Source organism: Furipterus horrens, unplaced genomic scaffold (assembly GCF_987537825.1).
Source record: "Furipterus horrens unplaced genomic scaffold, mFurHor1.1.pri manual_scaffold_5, whole genome shotgun sequence".
Lineage (NCBI taxonomy): Eukaryota > Metazoa > Chordata > Mammalia > Chiroptera > Furipteridae > Furipterus > Furipterus horrens.
In genome coordinates, this window is record NW_028327175.1 from 116375909 (window position 1) to 116392517 (window position 16609).

The following is a 16609-nucleotide window of genomic DNA, read 5'->3' on the forward strand; positions in this document are numbered from 1 at the left end:
GCATTCAGAAACAACCAGTCTATTAATAACAATCCCTACCTCCAGTCAGGACACGTGACTACAGGACTCATTTTCCACAAGACATATTCATATACTTACATCCTGAGGAAGAGAGCTCCCAGGACACCAGTTTGGGAAACACTGTTTTAAGTACAACTTAGACCAATTTAGGGTCTCTCTAAAAACCCAAATATTAAGTAAAATGCAATCTTCAACCAGGAGGTGTAGGGGGGTGAAAGTTAACATGCTTCCAATTTGGACTAGGTCACAATAGCAGACCCTGACATTGGTGGGGTGACTATAAAGGAGGGGCAATCTGATGGACACATTTCCTAGTGCAGCGTCCTGATGTCCTCTGTTTAACCCTTCTGTTCCCTCATTCTCTGCCTTTAGACTGCATTTCACAGGGCTGCTGTGAGGCTCAAATGAGTTAGCATGCAATTTTACCTGGCTCCCACAAGGGTGGCAGGCATTTCTATAAAGATGATGATGATAATTTAGCATCTAGCCCTGTGTGCAAGCTTCTTAGGATTTGCATGTTATCCCTTCTTCCTTGAATATGCTCAATTTCCAAAGAGCCCAAACAAACATTCTCCTGCTATGTTCACGCTCCCTTTCTCCTAAACAACAAATCCCCATGTCTCTTTTATTATCAAACCATCAACAACAACTCTCAATATTCATTCACAGCTGACAACTTTCTTCCGATTTCCTTAGTTCTCTGGAATTCTGTTCCCACTAGCTCTAACTTCTCCTACCTTACTAGCAGCAGGCTCTCAGTAAATAGCTGAATTAATTTATTTTGACTTCTGCTTTTATCCAAATGCTGATGAGTACAAACTGCCCTCAGTCAAGAAGGAAAGAAGTAGTTCTGCAAGTATATGACATGTTTTATTTCAGAATTATAAATACACATTCCATCCCTCACTACAAGCCTTTCACTGTCCTTACCTTTGAGCCAAGATCAAACTTGAATTTGCTGATATCATCCTCTCCTATTCTAGAGCCCTCCATCCCTTTGGTCTTCATAGCGTTATAAAGGACAGAGGTGATCTTCAATAATTCTTTCACTGCATACCCATCTGCTTGATATAGCTTCTTAGTATTGAGTTTTATATGTGCCTTGATGGCCTATTTTCAGACAAAAGAAAAAAAAAAAAACAAAAAACAGTTTAAGGCCCTTTCCATGTAAAATCTAAACCAAATCTCATGTAGGTAATTTGAAAACATCTCTGCCAACAATTGGGATATAACCTGATTGTATTAAGAGTCAAGCTTTCCAGTGACTCATACATTCCAAGTGGGTGTGCAAATGACACAATCTTGATAGAGAACAATTTTTGTGTAAATGACAAAAAATCACAAATGCACATACCTTCTGACCTAGCAATTCCAATCCTGATAATTTATCCTAGAGATGGATATACTCACAAATGAAACAAGATTTGTATAGGTTATTTGTTACAGCATTGCTTCAAAGAGCAAAGTTTGCAAACACCTAAATGCCTATCTATATAAATTGTGGTTTATCTAGGCAAGCAACACTACTCAAGTGTTAAAAGAAAATGAGCCCTGGCTGGGTGGCTCAGTTGGTTGGAGCATTGTCCCATACACCAAAAGGTTGTTGGTTTGATCCCCAGTCAGGGCACATACCTAGGTTGCAGGTTTAATCCCTGTTCAGGGCACATATGAGAGGCAAATGATCGATGTTTCTCTCTCACACAGGTGTTTCTCTCTCTCTCTCCCTTCCTTTTGCTCTAGAAATCAATAAACATATCCTCAAGTGAGGATTAAATAAGTAAATAAATAAGTAATTTTTAAAAAAGAAAATGAGGAAGTTCTATATATATTTGGGAAGTTTTCCAAAATGTACCATCAAGTGAAGAAAGCAAGATTCTAAACAGTATGCCACCATTTGTGTTAAAAGAAAGAGAAGAATATATATATATATATATATATATATATATATATATATATATATATATATATAGTCTGTTTGCTTATAAACACATCAACTCTGGAAAATATTAATAGTGATTACTGGGAATGGAATTGGGCTGATGGTAGACAGGATAAGAATTAATTTTACTCTATCATTTCATGATCTAAAAAAATATTCTAAACCATTAAATATATTACCTATTCAAAATTAAATAAAAACCTTAACAAATAATGAATTAAAAACAAAAACTTTGCTGGCAAAATGGCTCTACAGAAACCTGGTAATAAAATTGGTTTAAAAACTTGAAAGCAGCCCTATCTAGGACTCATCTCTTTCTAATGTATTTAATTTTACAACTCTGTCAAATAACAATGGACTAACCATGAACTGGGCAACTGCCTTAATGAAGAAAACTCGGTCTTGTTCCGTCTCAACATCAGAAGGGATGTCAGTCTGAGGCTCATACCTGAGACAGAGAGAAAGAGAGAGAGAAGAAACCAGTTAATTAAGTATAAAGTCCATGAAAGAGAAAGTGGGCAACTGAGAAATCAGTAATAACAGGAAGCTCTCTGAGTCCCCTGCTAAATCAATAAGATTAAGAAAGACTTCAAAAGCAACACAAAATACCAAACAACCAAGGGAGCAAGTCCTCACCCTAAGAATAGATTTATTGGATTTCAAAAATCAAATTGAGAGCTCAGCTTACAAAATTAAATCTCTCTCAGAACTCAAAGTTTAATTAAAATAATCAAAATGATTACTTTGACTGATAGCCCTTGACCCAGAGCTAACTAGTTAGCTCACTGAAGCAGCAGTTATTGGAGTTCCTTTCTTCATGTTATTGATGACCCACCAGGACTTAGCAGACTGCAGCCCTTGGCTTCTTTCTGTATAGCTTGAGAGCTAAGAAGGGTTTTTACATTTTTAAAGGATTATAAAAAATAAAACACAAGGCAGAATATATGACAGAGATCTTATGTAGCCAGTGACATGTTAAGGTTCTTAACAAAACGTTTGCCAACCCCAAATGTTAGATACTAGATTTCACACACATAATGAAGTCAAAATTATTTCTAATCCGGTGTACTCATTAGAATGTGTAGGGAGGGCCCTGTCACTCCCTGATGAAGGGGAGCGGGTGGAGAGGAAGTTGGACCCCAGTGACTGTTTCCTACTGAGAAACAGTTTCCTTTTACCTGTGCCTGGTATATTCCTTGTCCCGCAGCAGTCTTTAAATCTCAACTGATTTTTAACAGGTTACAACTAAGTCTGTCAAACTCTTCTTTTAACTTTACAACAGTATCTTGTTTCTAAGTAGATAATAAAGAATATCGAGTAGTCATTCTTAGACTTCAATGAAGTGCAATTCTAACCTTTTCACAAGCCAGAGAAGAACTTCAGATACCAGTCCAAAGTTTGGTGTGCGGAAATTTTCCATAGAAATATGTCGAGGGTATCCCAAGGCTCTCATCATTTCTGTAAAATCTATTCAAGGTAAAATACAATTCAGTCAATTCACTGTCAAACAGCAACTACTTATTAACTTTCTTTCTTTGCTTTCCCTTCTTATTCCCAGCCTATTGACAGTTTTAGGGACTATTTTATCAACTCTCAAAGAGGGAAAAAAAAAGTGGATAAAATAACTTGCTTCCTAAGCTCCCTGGGGGAAGGGGAAGCTGTACATTAAAGTGGGCTGTGAATGTCTCTTTTTTAAGGATATATTTACTGATTTTTTAGAGGTGGGCAGAGGGAGAGAAACATCGATCTGCTGCCTCTTGTATGAACCCTACCCAGGAATCAAACCTGCAACCTATGTATATGCCCATACTGAGGATTGAAGCCGCAACCTTTTGGTGTACAGGACAACACTCCAACCAAGAAACCCAGCAAGGGCAATTTCTCCCTTTGATATCTCATTTGTCTCTTGGATATCTTCTTACCACTCAAAATGAGCAATGCCTGACCTTAAAAAAATGTCATATATAAAAATATTTTTAAATATTAACAGTGTTTATTTTTTGGGGGGTGATGGTGTTAGGGTCAAATTCATATTTCTGAGTTATTTCTGATTTGCCTTTTAGTAAGCACATAAGATGAGCACAAAGGATCTTAATAACACAAATTTTAAAGGTTAGTGGCACTGTATATAGAGAAATATTAGAATGATTTAACTATAGAGCACTATTTAGATTTATTATAAAATAGATTAAGAAACAGTAATAACAGTAATACTAATACTTGTTGACACCAGAGGTTGTCACTCAGCCTTTTTAAAAAAAAATTTTTTATTTGTTTTTAGAGAGAGGGGAAAGGAGGGAGAAAGAGGGGCAGAGAAACATGGATGTGAGAGAGAATCATCAATCAGTTGCCTCTCATACATGCTCCAACTGGGGACCGAACCCACAACGTAGGCATGTACCCTGACCAGGAATCAAACCAGCGAACTTTCATTTTGCAGGAGGACATCCAGCCAACTGAGCCAATCCAGTCAATGCTGTCACTAAGCTTTAAGCAGGGCTTGGAAACGAACACAACAAACATATTTTGAGTTCCCACAATGTGCCAAGATCTATATTCAGTATGCTCATGGCTATTTAATGTCTGTCCTCACTCTTCTTGTAGGTAGATATTCAAAATGTCTCAACAACATTCACAAAGAAACTACCCAGGCATCAGAGGTTAGGTTGGATTTCACCAGACAGCAAAAGAAAAGGCATGAACAGAGGAAAGAACAATGGCACTGAGGGCCTCTGTCATGTGTTTTTTGGGAAATCTGAATAGAGTGATAGAAAATAAGGCAGCATCCAGTCAGACATTGCCTAAATACTTCTTCCCACAAAGCAGTAGTTAAGTTCTGTTCATTTTGCACTATTATTGTCAAAATGAAGACAATCTGAGTAAGATTCTTAACATAAATTGCACAATTGTACAGCATTCATTTAATGTCAAAATATTCAGAAATCCCCTTCTTGTACACTCTTCCCAATATAACTCCATTCAACATCCCCGAGCAGAGTGCTCCCTCTACACCGGGAGGGAAGGAAACTTATCTCTACAACATACAGTCACCGAGAACCTTTAAATCCCAGAAGGCATAATTCACACTATGGTGCTAGTAGGTGTAGCAACAAAATGTGACGCTTTTTCCTCTTTATTTACATTGAAGAAAAAAAGCAATTCATAACTGAAAGAAGTAATCTTTAATGGTGAAATTTCAGGCACCAGCAATTCAGTTAGAAAATTGGCCTTACAGGACTCCCAGTCAAGATGGAGGCCTAGACTGACATGCTCCGTCTCCCTCCACAACTAAAAATGATACGACTACCGTACCGCAAAACCGGAAATAACCAGAAGTTCCAGAAAATAAATGGAAGTCCAACGTATGAAGTTATAAAGAAGTAATGCTCATCCGGACAGGTAGGAGGGGTGAAGCCAGGGTGGAGAGGTCAAGCTGTGCTGGCGGCAGGACGGCGGTAAACACAGACACCCGTATTTAAAGGGAGGCGAGAAGCGCCTGGGGAGCACACTCGGTTGCAGACTGAGCCCATCAGCTCGCAATTCCAGCGCCAGGGAAGGCAGACCCCCATTGCCTTAGACCGTAAGGGCCAGAGGGCGTGGGGAAGGAGGAGAAGGCTCCCGGTCTCTCAGCGGAAAGTGAACGGCAGGAATTCATCTTGGATCCCTGCCCCCACAGAAAACGCCACAGTGTGGTGAGATGGGTCGCCTGGTTATGACGAGTGCATGGGGCTCTGCCCTCTATCACATAGGCGGTGTGACAGCCCTGCCCAGGAAGCAAAGGTAAACACAAAACTGTCAGGATGGCACAGATCATGATAGAGATCCCGGTAACGCAACTGACCAGACAGCAAATATCTAATCTAAGGAAGCAGCAGATAGGAAATCTTTCTGAGGCACAGTTCAAAGCTTTGGTTATGAGAATGCTTACAGACCTAACAGCAGATCTTAAACAAGACAGGGAAGGAATGAAGGCTAGTCCTGCTGAAATGAACAAAAACACATATGAAACTAGTGGTGAGGGAAAGAAAACCAGGGATCAAATCAACAAATCAGAACATAGGGAAGGAACAGTCAACCAGTGCAGAAAGAGGAAATGAAAAGTGAGGAATATGAGGAGAGGCTCAGAAACCTATGGGACAGCTATAAGCGGGCCAACATCCAAATCATAGGGTTGCCAGAAGGTGAAGAAGAAGAACTAGAAATTGAAAAATTATGTGAAAAAATAATGAAGCAGAACTTCCCTAACTTGGTGAAGGGAATAGACTTACAGGTCCAGGAAGCACAGAGAGTTCTAAATACACTGGACCCAGGGAGAACCACACCAACACACATTATAATCAAAATGTCAAAAATTAAGGATACAGAGAGAATCTTAAAAGCAGCAAGAGAGAAGAAGAGAATTAAGTACAAAGGGGTCCCAATAACACTATCAGTTGATTTTTCAAAAGAAACTCTGCAGGCAAGAAGGGACTGGCAAGAAAGATTCAAGGTAATGAAAAGTAAAAATCTACAGCCACGATTACTCTATCCAGTGAAGCTGTCATTCAGAATAGAAGAGCAGAGAAAGTGCTTCCAGGACAAAGAAAAACTGAAGGAGTTCATCAGATCCAAACCACTGTTATATGAAATGTTAAAGGGACTTGTTTAGGAGAAAGAGGATCAAAATTTTGAACATTAAAATGAAAACTGTATCACAACAACCAGCAACAGAAGCTAGGGAAGCGAAACAAAGGTAAACTAAGGCAACGAGAGTGGGAAAGGAATCATAGGTATGGGGAACATTTTGGGGGGAGGTCAGCTGGGACGGGGACAGGGGAAAGGGAAGGAGATGGTATAGGATTTAGGAAGCATAGCAGGAGGGAGTGGAGTAGACAGGAAGATGTTGAAAAGAACTATGTGCACAACCAACGGGCATGGACTAAGGTGGGGACAACTGGAGGGCAGGGGTGGTCGCTGGGTGGAGAGGAGCAGAGGGAAAAGAAACTGGGACAACTGTAACAGCATAATCAATAAAGCATATTTTTTTTAAAAAAAGAAAAGAAAATTGGCCTGAGTCCCCTCACATCATCACACCAAATTGAAAATCTGTGCAGGTGGAGCCAGTTAGCTGAACTATCTGATTCAGAAAATGACACGGTATAAAAAGGTAAGAGATTTTGATTCACACAGTACTATGTTTTGAGCGCTTGTTCTACCCAGTTCCAGTTGTGTGGCCTAAAACAAGCTACTGTACCTATCTGTGCCTCAAATATTTCATCCAGGAATTATACTACCTACCCCACTGTTAAGGTGAGGACTAAAATATGATAGTGAATGTTAAATGGCTGGTGTTAAAGTAATAATAACTAATTCTTTTCCCTCCATTCTTCCACTTCTCCAACCTTCCAGCAAAAGCATTTGTTTTCCCTGCCTTGGAGGTTAGACAACCTCAATTCAAACTCCAGAGCCAGCTCTTACCACCTGTGTCCCTTGACTGACTTACTTGACCTTCCTGTGCCGGTTTCCTCCTCTCTAAATACAGAAGTGCAGTTATGCAGAGGAGAAAATAAATAGATGCAAACACAAAACAGTTACTACCTAGCAGATCGTAAAAACTCAAAAAAAAAAAAAAAAGTGAGAGGCAATTATTATTCAGCAGCCCCCGTCCTCAGTTTTGTTGTTTGTTTCTCTGAGCTCTAACCTAACCCAATCCAAAAACGGCCTCTGCGTTTTCCAATTCGGTAGCGAAGAGCTCAAGTAGCTATACAAATCAATTAAAATTATATAAAATTAAAACTTCGGTTCCTCAGCCGCACAAGCCACAGCCAGTGGGCGATACAAGACTTCCCATCAACGCAGGAAAGAGCTGAGCCAGGGCTGGGGCGCTCAATTTTGGGGTGCAGCAACGGGCCAGGGACACCCCTGAGGGGCAGAGGCCCAGGAAGGGTTCTACTGAGCTCAGACAACAGGACCCGAGCGCCGGAGCCCCGAGTGTCCCGGGAGGCCCGCAGGTCACTAGGGACGGGGTTGCCTTACTGCGGAGGTCGCGGAATGACATTGTGTTCTGGTCCCCGATAGCCCGGAGCCTCGGCCGCTCTTCGCTGCTCCTCACTCAGCCTCACGTGTCTCTATGGCAACGCACGGAGTTCTCGACGGCGCGCAGCAAGAGTCAAACATGAAGAGAGGCGAAGCAGCCGAATGCGGGAGCATGCCCATGGAAGGGGCGGCAGGCATTGGGTTGTCCCAGAATCAAGGAGGGAGGTGTGGGATGTACCGGTCGACGGGGAGCTCCGAGCCGCAGGGCGTTGGGCCCCCTTCAACATTTTGCAGACAGACATCTGACGGTGGCTGGCACGTTCTGAGCACCTACTACGTGTGTGACACTGTGCTAGGTGCTCCACATACTGCTTCCCATTTCCTCCTCCATTCATCTAGAAAGAATGTACGATAACGTCACGAAGCTGAGTCTCCCTTGCTCAGCAGGCTTCTCTCTGCCACGTGAAAACTGCTAGCTGCGTCAGCGCCAGAAACCCCAGAGAAAAGACGACAGAGTTAAGGGGCAGAAGCCCGAACTATAGACGGATGGCCCCAGCTAACCGCCGTACCGCCAGAGGGCGTCCGGCCTGGACTCGAGCATGCGCACCCGGCTCGTTCGTCACGACAGGCCGGAAATCGTCCCGGATCCTGGCGCGTCGGCAGTTGTGCTGGTAACCGTGTCCTCCTTTGGAGGGGGAGCGATTGTGCACTTGGCTGAGAAACGAGAAGGCTCCAGGGTCAGGCTGTCGCACGAAGTGCGGCCGGATCACCTGGGGGAACACCCAGGAGCCTTCCCTAGGGCTGTTACGGTGGAGGACCGGCGACAAAGAAGATCTGGGAGATGAAGTAAACTGAGCTTGGAAGGGCGGGCGAAGAGGAGGGACTGCCTTCCGCTTGGATTTACTCCGCCCCCTTACTGATGTTAGCGAAGTAACAGAAACATAAATGCATGGATCCTAAAGAGAGTCCCCCAATATATCCACACATATATGGTCAGTACGACAAAGGTGACAAAGCACTTCAGTGGAGAAAGGGTAGTCTTTCAATAAATGATTTGAAATAACTGGAAATCCAAATAAATGAGCCGCTACGCTTAACCTAAATATAAAACCTATAACTCACAGGAAACTGCTGTTTATATAAAGGGCCCTATTAAGTCCTTAAGTTAAAAAAACAAAAACACCTAAAACTATCTTTTCCAGAAGAAAATGGGAAAAGTTTATGACAGGGTTAAGCAAGATTTCTTACCAAAAGTATAATCCTTAAAAAATGTTTTTTAATAAACTAGACTTATTTAAAAATTAAAACTCTTCAAGACTTTTTTAAGAAAATGAAAGGATAATCCACAGTCTAGAAGAAAATGTTCACAAAACACAGCTGATGGAAGACATATCCAGAATACATAACAAATTCTCGAAACTCAACCCAATTAGAAAGTGAGCGAACATTTTAAACATCATTTAAAGAAGATATATGGCAATTAATAAGAAAAGGATGCTCAAGGTTATTAGTCATTAGGAAAATGCATATTAAACCACAATGACATATCACTAGGCAGTTATTAGGATAGCTAAAACAACAAACGACAAAAAGCCTGGCAGTGCCAAGAGCTCAAAAGGATGTGTACCAACTTGAACTTTAATACATTATTGGTTCTACCACTTTACATTCCCACCAGTAGTGTAGAAGGGTTCCAGTTTCTCCACATCCTCATTAACATTTATCAATTTCTGTTTTCTAAAAAAACATTAATTATATCCATCCTCATGAGTGTGAAATAGTATCACACTGTGGTTTAAATTTGCATTTCCTTAATGACTAATAATGTTGAGCATCTTCTTTTGTGCTTATTGACAGTTTGTGTATCTTTGTAGAAATGTCTATTCAACTTTGCCATTTTAAAATTGGGTTGTCTTTTATTGTTGAGTTGTAAGAATTCTTTATATATTCTGAATGCTACACTCTTATCAGATACATGATTTGCTAATATTTTATCACATTCTGTAGGCTGTGTTTTGCTTCTTGATACTGCCTTTTGTGGCAGAAGTTTTAAATTTGATGAAGTCCAATTTATATATATTTTCTTTTGTTTCTTGTGGTTTTATTGTCATATCTAATAATTCATTTCCAAATCCAAAATCATAAGATTTATGTTTTTTTTCTAAGAGTTTTAGCTCTTACGTTTATGTCTTTTGATGAATTTTGAGTTAATTTTTGTATATGGTGTGAGGTAGGGGTCAACCTGCACTCTTGCACATGGCTATCCATTTGTCCTAGCACCATTTGATGAAGAAATTCTTTCCCCCATTGAATAGTCTTGGCATTCTTATTGAAAATCAAATGACCATAGATATATGGGTTTATTTCTGATTTCTCTATTCTACCCATTGGTTGAGACATCTATCCTTATGTCAGTTGCACACTGTTTTGGTTTAATTTAAATTTTTCTTTTTAAAAATTGTTTTTGGTTATTTGGGCTTCCTTGTAATTCTGTGTGAATTTTAGGATCAGCTCTTTAGTTTCTGTGTTAAAGGCCACTGGGATTTTCAAAGTATCTGTAGATCACTTTAGGGAATACTGCTGTTTTAACAATAGTAAGTCTTCAACCCATGAACATGAATATTTTTCCACTTATTTAAGTCTTCTTTATTTCTTTTTTCAGCACTGTTTCATAGTTTTCAGTGTTGTCTTGAAGCTCCTTGGTGAAATGTATTCCTGTTTTATTCTTTTTCTTTGCCAGTGATTAGAAATACAACTACTTTTTATGTTGATCTTATGTCCAACAACTTTGCTAAACTTTATTAGCTCTAATAGTTGTATTAGCTCAAACAATTTTAGTGTGAACTAATTTTTTTCTCTGAATACAGAATTGAAAACTTAACTTTTAAAAAATTTACATTGACATTCGATATATATTTCAGGTGTACAGAATAGTGATTAGATATTTACTGTATATAAGTACTCTCCCCAATAAGTCTAGTATCCACCTGACACCATACATGTATTTTACAATATTATTGACTTATACTTCCCTATGCTGTATGTTACACCTTCATGACTATTTTTTTCATTTTTACTGATTTGAGAGAGAGAGAGAGAGAGGAATGGGGAGAGAAAGAAAAAGAGAAACATCAATTTGTTGTTCCTTTTATTTATGCATTCATTAGTTGATTCCTGTATGTTGATTCGATCTGACTGGGGATTGAACTTGCAACCTTGGCATATTGGGATGACACTCTAACCAACTGAGCTACTTGGCTAGAGCCCCCATTACTATTTGGTAACAGCCAATTTCTACTTAAGCCCTTCACTTGAGGATGTTTTTATTGATTTTAGAGAGAGAAGAAGGGAGAAACACCAATGTGAGAGAGAAACATCAATCAGCTGCCTCTGCATGTGCCCAGACTGGGTATCAAACCCACAACCTTTGGGTGCCACCTGGCCTGGGTAGCCCACTTTTTATTTTTATTTTTCTTTTTTTTTAACCAAGTCTCCCAACTCCCCATCTGATTGTCAGTTTGTTCTCTATCTGAATTTGTTTTGTTCATTCGTTTTAGATCCCACATATAAATGAAATTATATGGTATTTGTCTCTGTCTGACTTGTTTCACTTATCATAATACCCTCTAGGTAGCTCCATGTTATCGTATATGGTAAGATTGCATTCTTTTTTATAGCTAATATTCCATGACATATGTACCACTTAGGTTGCTTCCATATCTTGGCTATTGTAAATAATACTGCAATGAACATAGTGTTTTGGATGTCTTTGGATAAATACCCAGAAGTGGAATTGCTGGGTCATATGATAGTTCTATTTTTAATTTTGGGGGGACTTCATACTGTTTCCATAGTGCCGTACCAATTTATAATGCCACCAACAATGCACAAATGTTCCCCTTTTTCCACATCTTCACCAACACCTGTTGACTTATTGATAATAGCCATTTTGACAGTTGTGAGGTGATAATCCCATTGTAGTTTTAATTTGCATTTCCCTTATGATTAGTGACGTTGAATATCTTTTCTTATGCCTATTGTCCTTTTTGGAGAAATGTGTATTCAGGTCCTCTACCCATTTTTAAATCAGATTATTTATCTGTTTGGTGCTAAGTTGTATGAGTTCCTTACAGAGTTTGGATATTAACTCCTTATTGATGTAACATTAGTGAATATCTCCTCCCACTCAGTAGGTTTTTTAGATGGTTTCCTTTACTGTGCAAACTTTTTAGTTTGATGTGAACTTGCCTGAGGAAACATATCCAAAAAAAATATTGTTGAGAGCAATGTCAGAGTTTACTGCCTATGTTTTCTTCTAGGAGTTTTATGGTGTCAAGTCTTACACTTCAGCCTTTAATCATCTTGAGTTTATTCTTGTGTCTAGTGTAAGAAAGTGGTCTAGTTTTCATTTTTTTTAGAAAGTGGTCTAGTTTTCATTTTTTTTGCATGCATCTGTCCAGTTTTCCAAACACCAATTATTGAAGAGACTTTCTTTACCCCATTATATATTCTTGCCTCCTTTGTCATAGATTAGTTGACCATATAGGTGTGGGTTTATTTCTGGGCTTTCTATTCTGTTCCATTGATGTATGTGTCTGCCTTAATGCCAGTATCATGTTGTTTTGAATACTATAGCCTTGTAGTGTAGCTTGATACCAGGTAGCACAATACCTTCAACTTTGTTCTTCTATTTATTTATTTTTACAAGCAAAACTTTATTTACAGTCACAGAGGTAGAAAAGGCTGGGCTGCATGGAATCAGGATACAAATTAGAGTCAAAAGAAGGGCCGTTGGAGCTTAGGAGAAATAAAGGGAAAGATAATGTGCTTAGGGGAAGAAGAGGGAAATGAACGGGTGTGCTCCAAAGAGGAGAACACCACCCAACTTTGTTCTTTGTAAGATTGCTTTGGCTATTCGGGGTCTTATGGTTCCATATAAATTTTAGGATTATTTCTCTAGCTCTGTGAAAAAATGCCATTCGTATTTTGATAAGGATTGCCTTGAAACTATAGATTGATTTGGGTAGTATGGACATTTTAACTACGTCAAATTCTTCCTATCCATGAGCACGGTATATGCTTCCATTTATTTGTATCTTTTTCAATTTCTTTTTTCAAAGTCTTATTTTCTGAATACAGCTTTTACCTCTTTGTTGAAATTTATTCCTAAGTATTTTATTTTTGATGGAATTGTAAATGGTATTCTTTCTTTAATTTCTCTTTCTGATAGTTCACTATTGGTATGTAAAAATGCAACTGATTTTTTTTAATCCTCTCCTGAGGATATGTTTTTATTGATTTTAGAGAGAGGTAGGGGCAGGGAGAGAAACATGGATGTGAGAAACATCGATTGGTTGTCTGCTTTACGCACCCTGACCAGGGATCAAACTCACAACCTAGGTATGTGACCAGACTGGGAAATAAACCTGCAACCCTTTTGGTGCCTAGGACAACATTTCAACTGAGCCACCCAGCCAGGGCAAAAATATAATTGATTTTTGAATATTAATTTTGTATCCTGCTACTTTGTTGAATTATCAGTTTTAATATTTTTTTAAATTGATCTTAGAGAAAAAGGGGAAGTGGGGGAGGGAAGGAGAGGGAGGCAGAGGGACAGAGACACATCCATTTGTTGTTCCACTTATTTAAACATTCATTCATTGATTCTTATATGTGCCCTGACCAGGGATCAAACATGCAACCTTAACATATCAGGTCGATGCTCTAACCAACTTATCTGGCCAGGATATATTTTTTCATGGACTCTTTGGGGTTCTCTACATATAGTTATCATGTCATCTGCAAATAATTAAAGTTTTACTTCTTCCTTTCCGATTTGGATGCCTTTTACTTGAAAGTTTAACTTTTTAAGAAATTGTTTCCCAGTGTAGTGGTGCCAGTTAACATTCCTACCAGCAGCATATGAGAGCTCCAGTTCCTTCATAATATCTTTTCTCACACTTGGTACAAGCCACATAATACCCCATCATTTACTTATGGGAAAATGGACAATTAAAAAAGTTGTGACTTGCCCTAACCAGTGTGGCTCAGTTGGTTGGGTGTTGTCCTGCAAAGCGAAAGGCATGGTTCAATTCCTGATCAGGGCACATGCCTGGGTTGTGGGTTTGGTCTCTGGTCCAAGCATGTATAACCGATCAGTGCTTCTCTCTCGCATTGATGTTTCTCCCCCATTCTCCTTTCTTCCCTCCCTCCCTTCCCATCTTTCTCTTAAAAAAAAAAAAAGTTGTTACTTACCCAGTCACCCAGAACCACCTTATCAGCATGCTCAAAGCACTGACCCAGGTTTCATTAAGTCTGTACCTCTAAACCTTGTTTCCCACCCACGAATGAGGAAACTGAGTGACTCAGCCTGCAAGAGCTGAGTCTCTTTTGTGTGGCCTGTCGTGAGCCAGGACCAGGGACCAACCTTAGGATTCTGCTTCCTTCCTTTTCCCTCCTCACACCCTCTCCCTGTCCTGGGCATCATCCTACCCCAAAGTCAGGGAGTCCAGTAAGGCTGGAAGTCTTCCCTGTGACATCACATAGCTGGTTGCCACAGGAGACCTGCAAACCCACTCCCTAGGCAGGGGAGTGCAAAGCCCTGCTGCACAGGAGGCTGGGCCACTCTTCCCCCACCACACTGGCCCTAAATGGAAGCCTTGGTCTGTGCATTCTCTGAGCTGCGCATAAGAGAAGGTGCCATGCTCTGGGGAGAAGTGGTAGAAAGAGAAATGTCCTCTTGTACTGACCTGGGCCCAAAGCAACCAGGGTGGCCTCAGACATGCATGCTTGGGAGACAGGAATGGCCACTGGCCCACAACACATGACCTGCACTATGTGATTCTGCACCCACTGTGCAATTTCTATACTGGCACCAGAATGCTCTTTCCAGGGTAGGGGGCAAAAGGGGCAGAAAAGGCTTGAAGTCCTGAAAGAGAATTTGGTGCCCAGAATAAGCCTTCCCAGACCTCCCTGTTAGTGGGGAGAGGAAAAAGGAGTAATATGTTGGGTCAGGGAGGCTGGAGGCAGGACATTTAGCCCATGTGACAGACAGGTAAGCTGAGGGTTGGCAGGCCGGCATGGAGACCACCACATGAACACGGAGCTGTGTTTTCCCCTCATGGTGCCGTGGCCCACTGGCCACCACCCTCCTGCCTTCCCCTCCACAGATGCAGTGAGCTGGGCCCAAGGACTCCCCAGTCCCCCTGACACACCATCCCACATCTACGAGGGCGGGCTGGGGGCCCAGCAGCAGCGGTGCCCCAGTGCCCAGGGAAGAAGCAAGCCCAAGAACTTCCGGCTGCGCCACCTCCGGGGCCTGCCGCCTTACCTGCCAGGCCAGCTGCTGCCCACTGGCCAGTATCAAAGTCACTGGCTGGGCTGGCTCATGGTCGGGGACTGCCTCCCATGGCCTGAAGGCATGGCCTGGCCCCCAGACTTGCCACAGGGGACTCTGAACTCAGATAAAAGCCACTACTCCGCCCTTCTGGAAGTTCAACTGTGCAGGGACAGCCTGGGAAATACAGGTGAGCACCTGTGCAGGTGAGGCAGAAGAGTAAGACCCAGGGAAGGGTAGGTTTAGAGACTCAGATGAACCCAGATGGGCCCTTCTCCACTCCCAGGCCTCCTGGGTTTCTATTCCATCTCTACAATTGATGAGCTCCCCTACTGCTAGGCTGGGCCTGTTGCCCCAGCTGTAAAATGAAGGGTTTGGGTTAGATGAGGGCCCTTACAACTTGATCCATGTTTTCCTCTTCCTCTTTCCTCCCTCATGGATTATCTTTAAAGAGACCCACTCCCTCCACTCCTGTTTTGAAGGATGCCAGATTTGGGGTGGGAGTCATAGGATGAGATAGGCAGCCTCCCCTGAGTCCCTCCGAGTGACTCCTCTCTCCCCCCTTTCTTCAGCTTCCAGTTCCAGCGTGGATCTAGCCAAGGGTGCCCTCTCCCAGCCTGGTACCTCTGAAGGCTTGCGGCTCAGGCCCAAGAGGTCCTGGGAGGCCTCAGAGGAGTCTAACTGTCCATTGTGCAAGAGAATCTGCTCTGGGGCTCTGGGGAGGCTGCAGGGATTCCAGTGCCTGGGCTGGTTCTCATAGCTCAAAACAGGAGGGAAAAATGCCCCAGGTGGTGACAGAGAAGGCAGGTCCGAAGAGGAATGGCTCAGCCCCACCAGCAACCCCTCCAGACTGCGACACCTGCAGCTGCCCAGCGCCAGAGCCTGGGTCAGCCTCCGGAAAACTTGAGGGCAGGGAGGAGGGGATCCTGAAGGAGGGACAGAAAAAATACAAGCCTGGGCATGCCCTTGCAGCCTGCTCTAACTCAAGTCAGCCACTTGTACCTGGGAGGCTGGGATGAGCAGAGTGGAGCTCCCAAGAGGCAGGGGAGGCCACAGATCTAATCTCAATAAAAGCCAAAGCCTGCATGCATCTCTGTCCCTTGGTTTGTCATTAGGCCAATTCAATTGGAGAAACAGCCCCTTGGCACCTGTGTTTCTGAAAGCAAGTTTCCGTGTGTCTTTGGTCCTGCTGATATTTGAAACCAGATCATTCTTTGTGGTGGGACTATCATGTGTGTCGTAGGATGTTTAGCAGCATCCACAGCCATCTACCCATTAGATACATCTAGCTCCCTTCG

General features: G+C 41.7%; 2 protein-coding genes across 6 annotated transcripts in view; one reads left to right on the forward strand and one right to left on the reverse strand.

The window, feature by feature from the left end:
- The window catches only part of IFT38 (intraflagellar transport 38), a 52705-nt gene extending 44179 nt beyond the window's left edge, over positions 1-8526 (reverse strand). For all 5 annotated transcript variants that reach the window (XM_090279164.1, XM_090279163.1, XM_090279162.1 and 2 more), the window contains exons 1-4: positions 7976-8526; positions 3316-3427; positions 2324-2408; positions 952-1131 (exon numbers count right to left, since the gene is read on the reverse strand). In XM_090279164.1, the coding sequence (XP_090135290.1) occupies positions 952-1131; positions 2324-2408; positions 3316-3427; positions 7976-7997 (399 nt within the window). In that variant the 5' untranslated portion in view covers positions 7998-8526. The remainder of the gene's footprint in view (positions 1-951; positions 1132-2323; positions 2409-3315; positions 3428-7975) is intronic.
- Positions 8527-15040: 6514 nt separating this feature from the next.
- On the forward strand, positions 15041-16391 carry CUNH16orf90 (chromosome unknown C16orf90 homolog). Its single transcript, XM_090279168.1, has 2 exons — positions 15041-15501; positions 15884-16391. Exons 1-2 carry the CDS (start codon positions 15069-15071, stop codon positions 16069-16071), a joined length of 621 nt encoding a protein of 206 aa, XP_090135294.1. The 5' UTR covers positions 15041-15068; the 3' UTR covers positions 16072-16391.
- Positions 16392-16609: the final 218 nt, after the last annotated feature.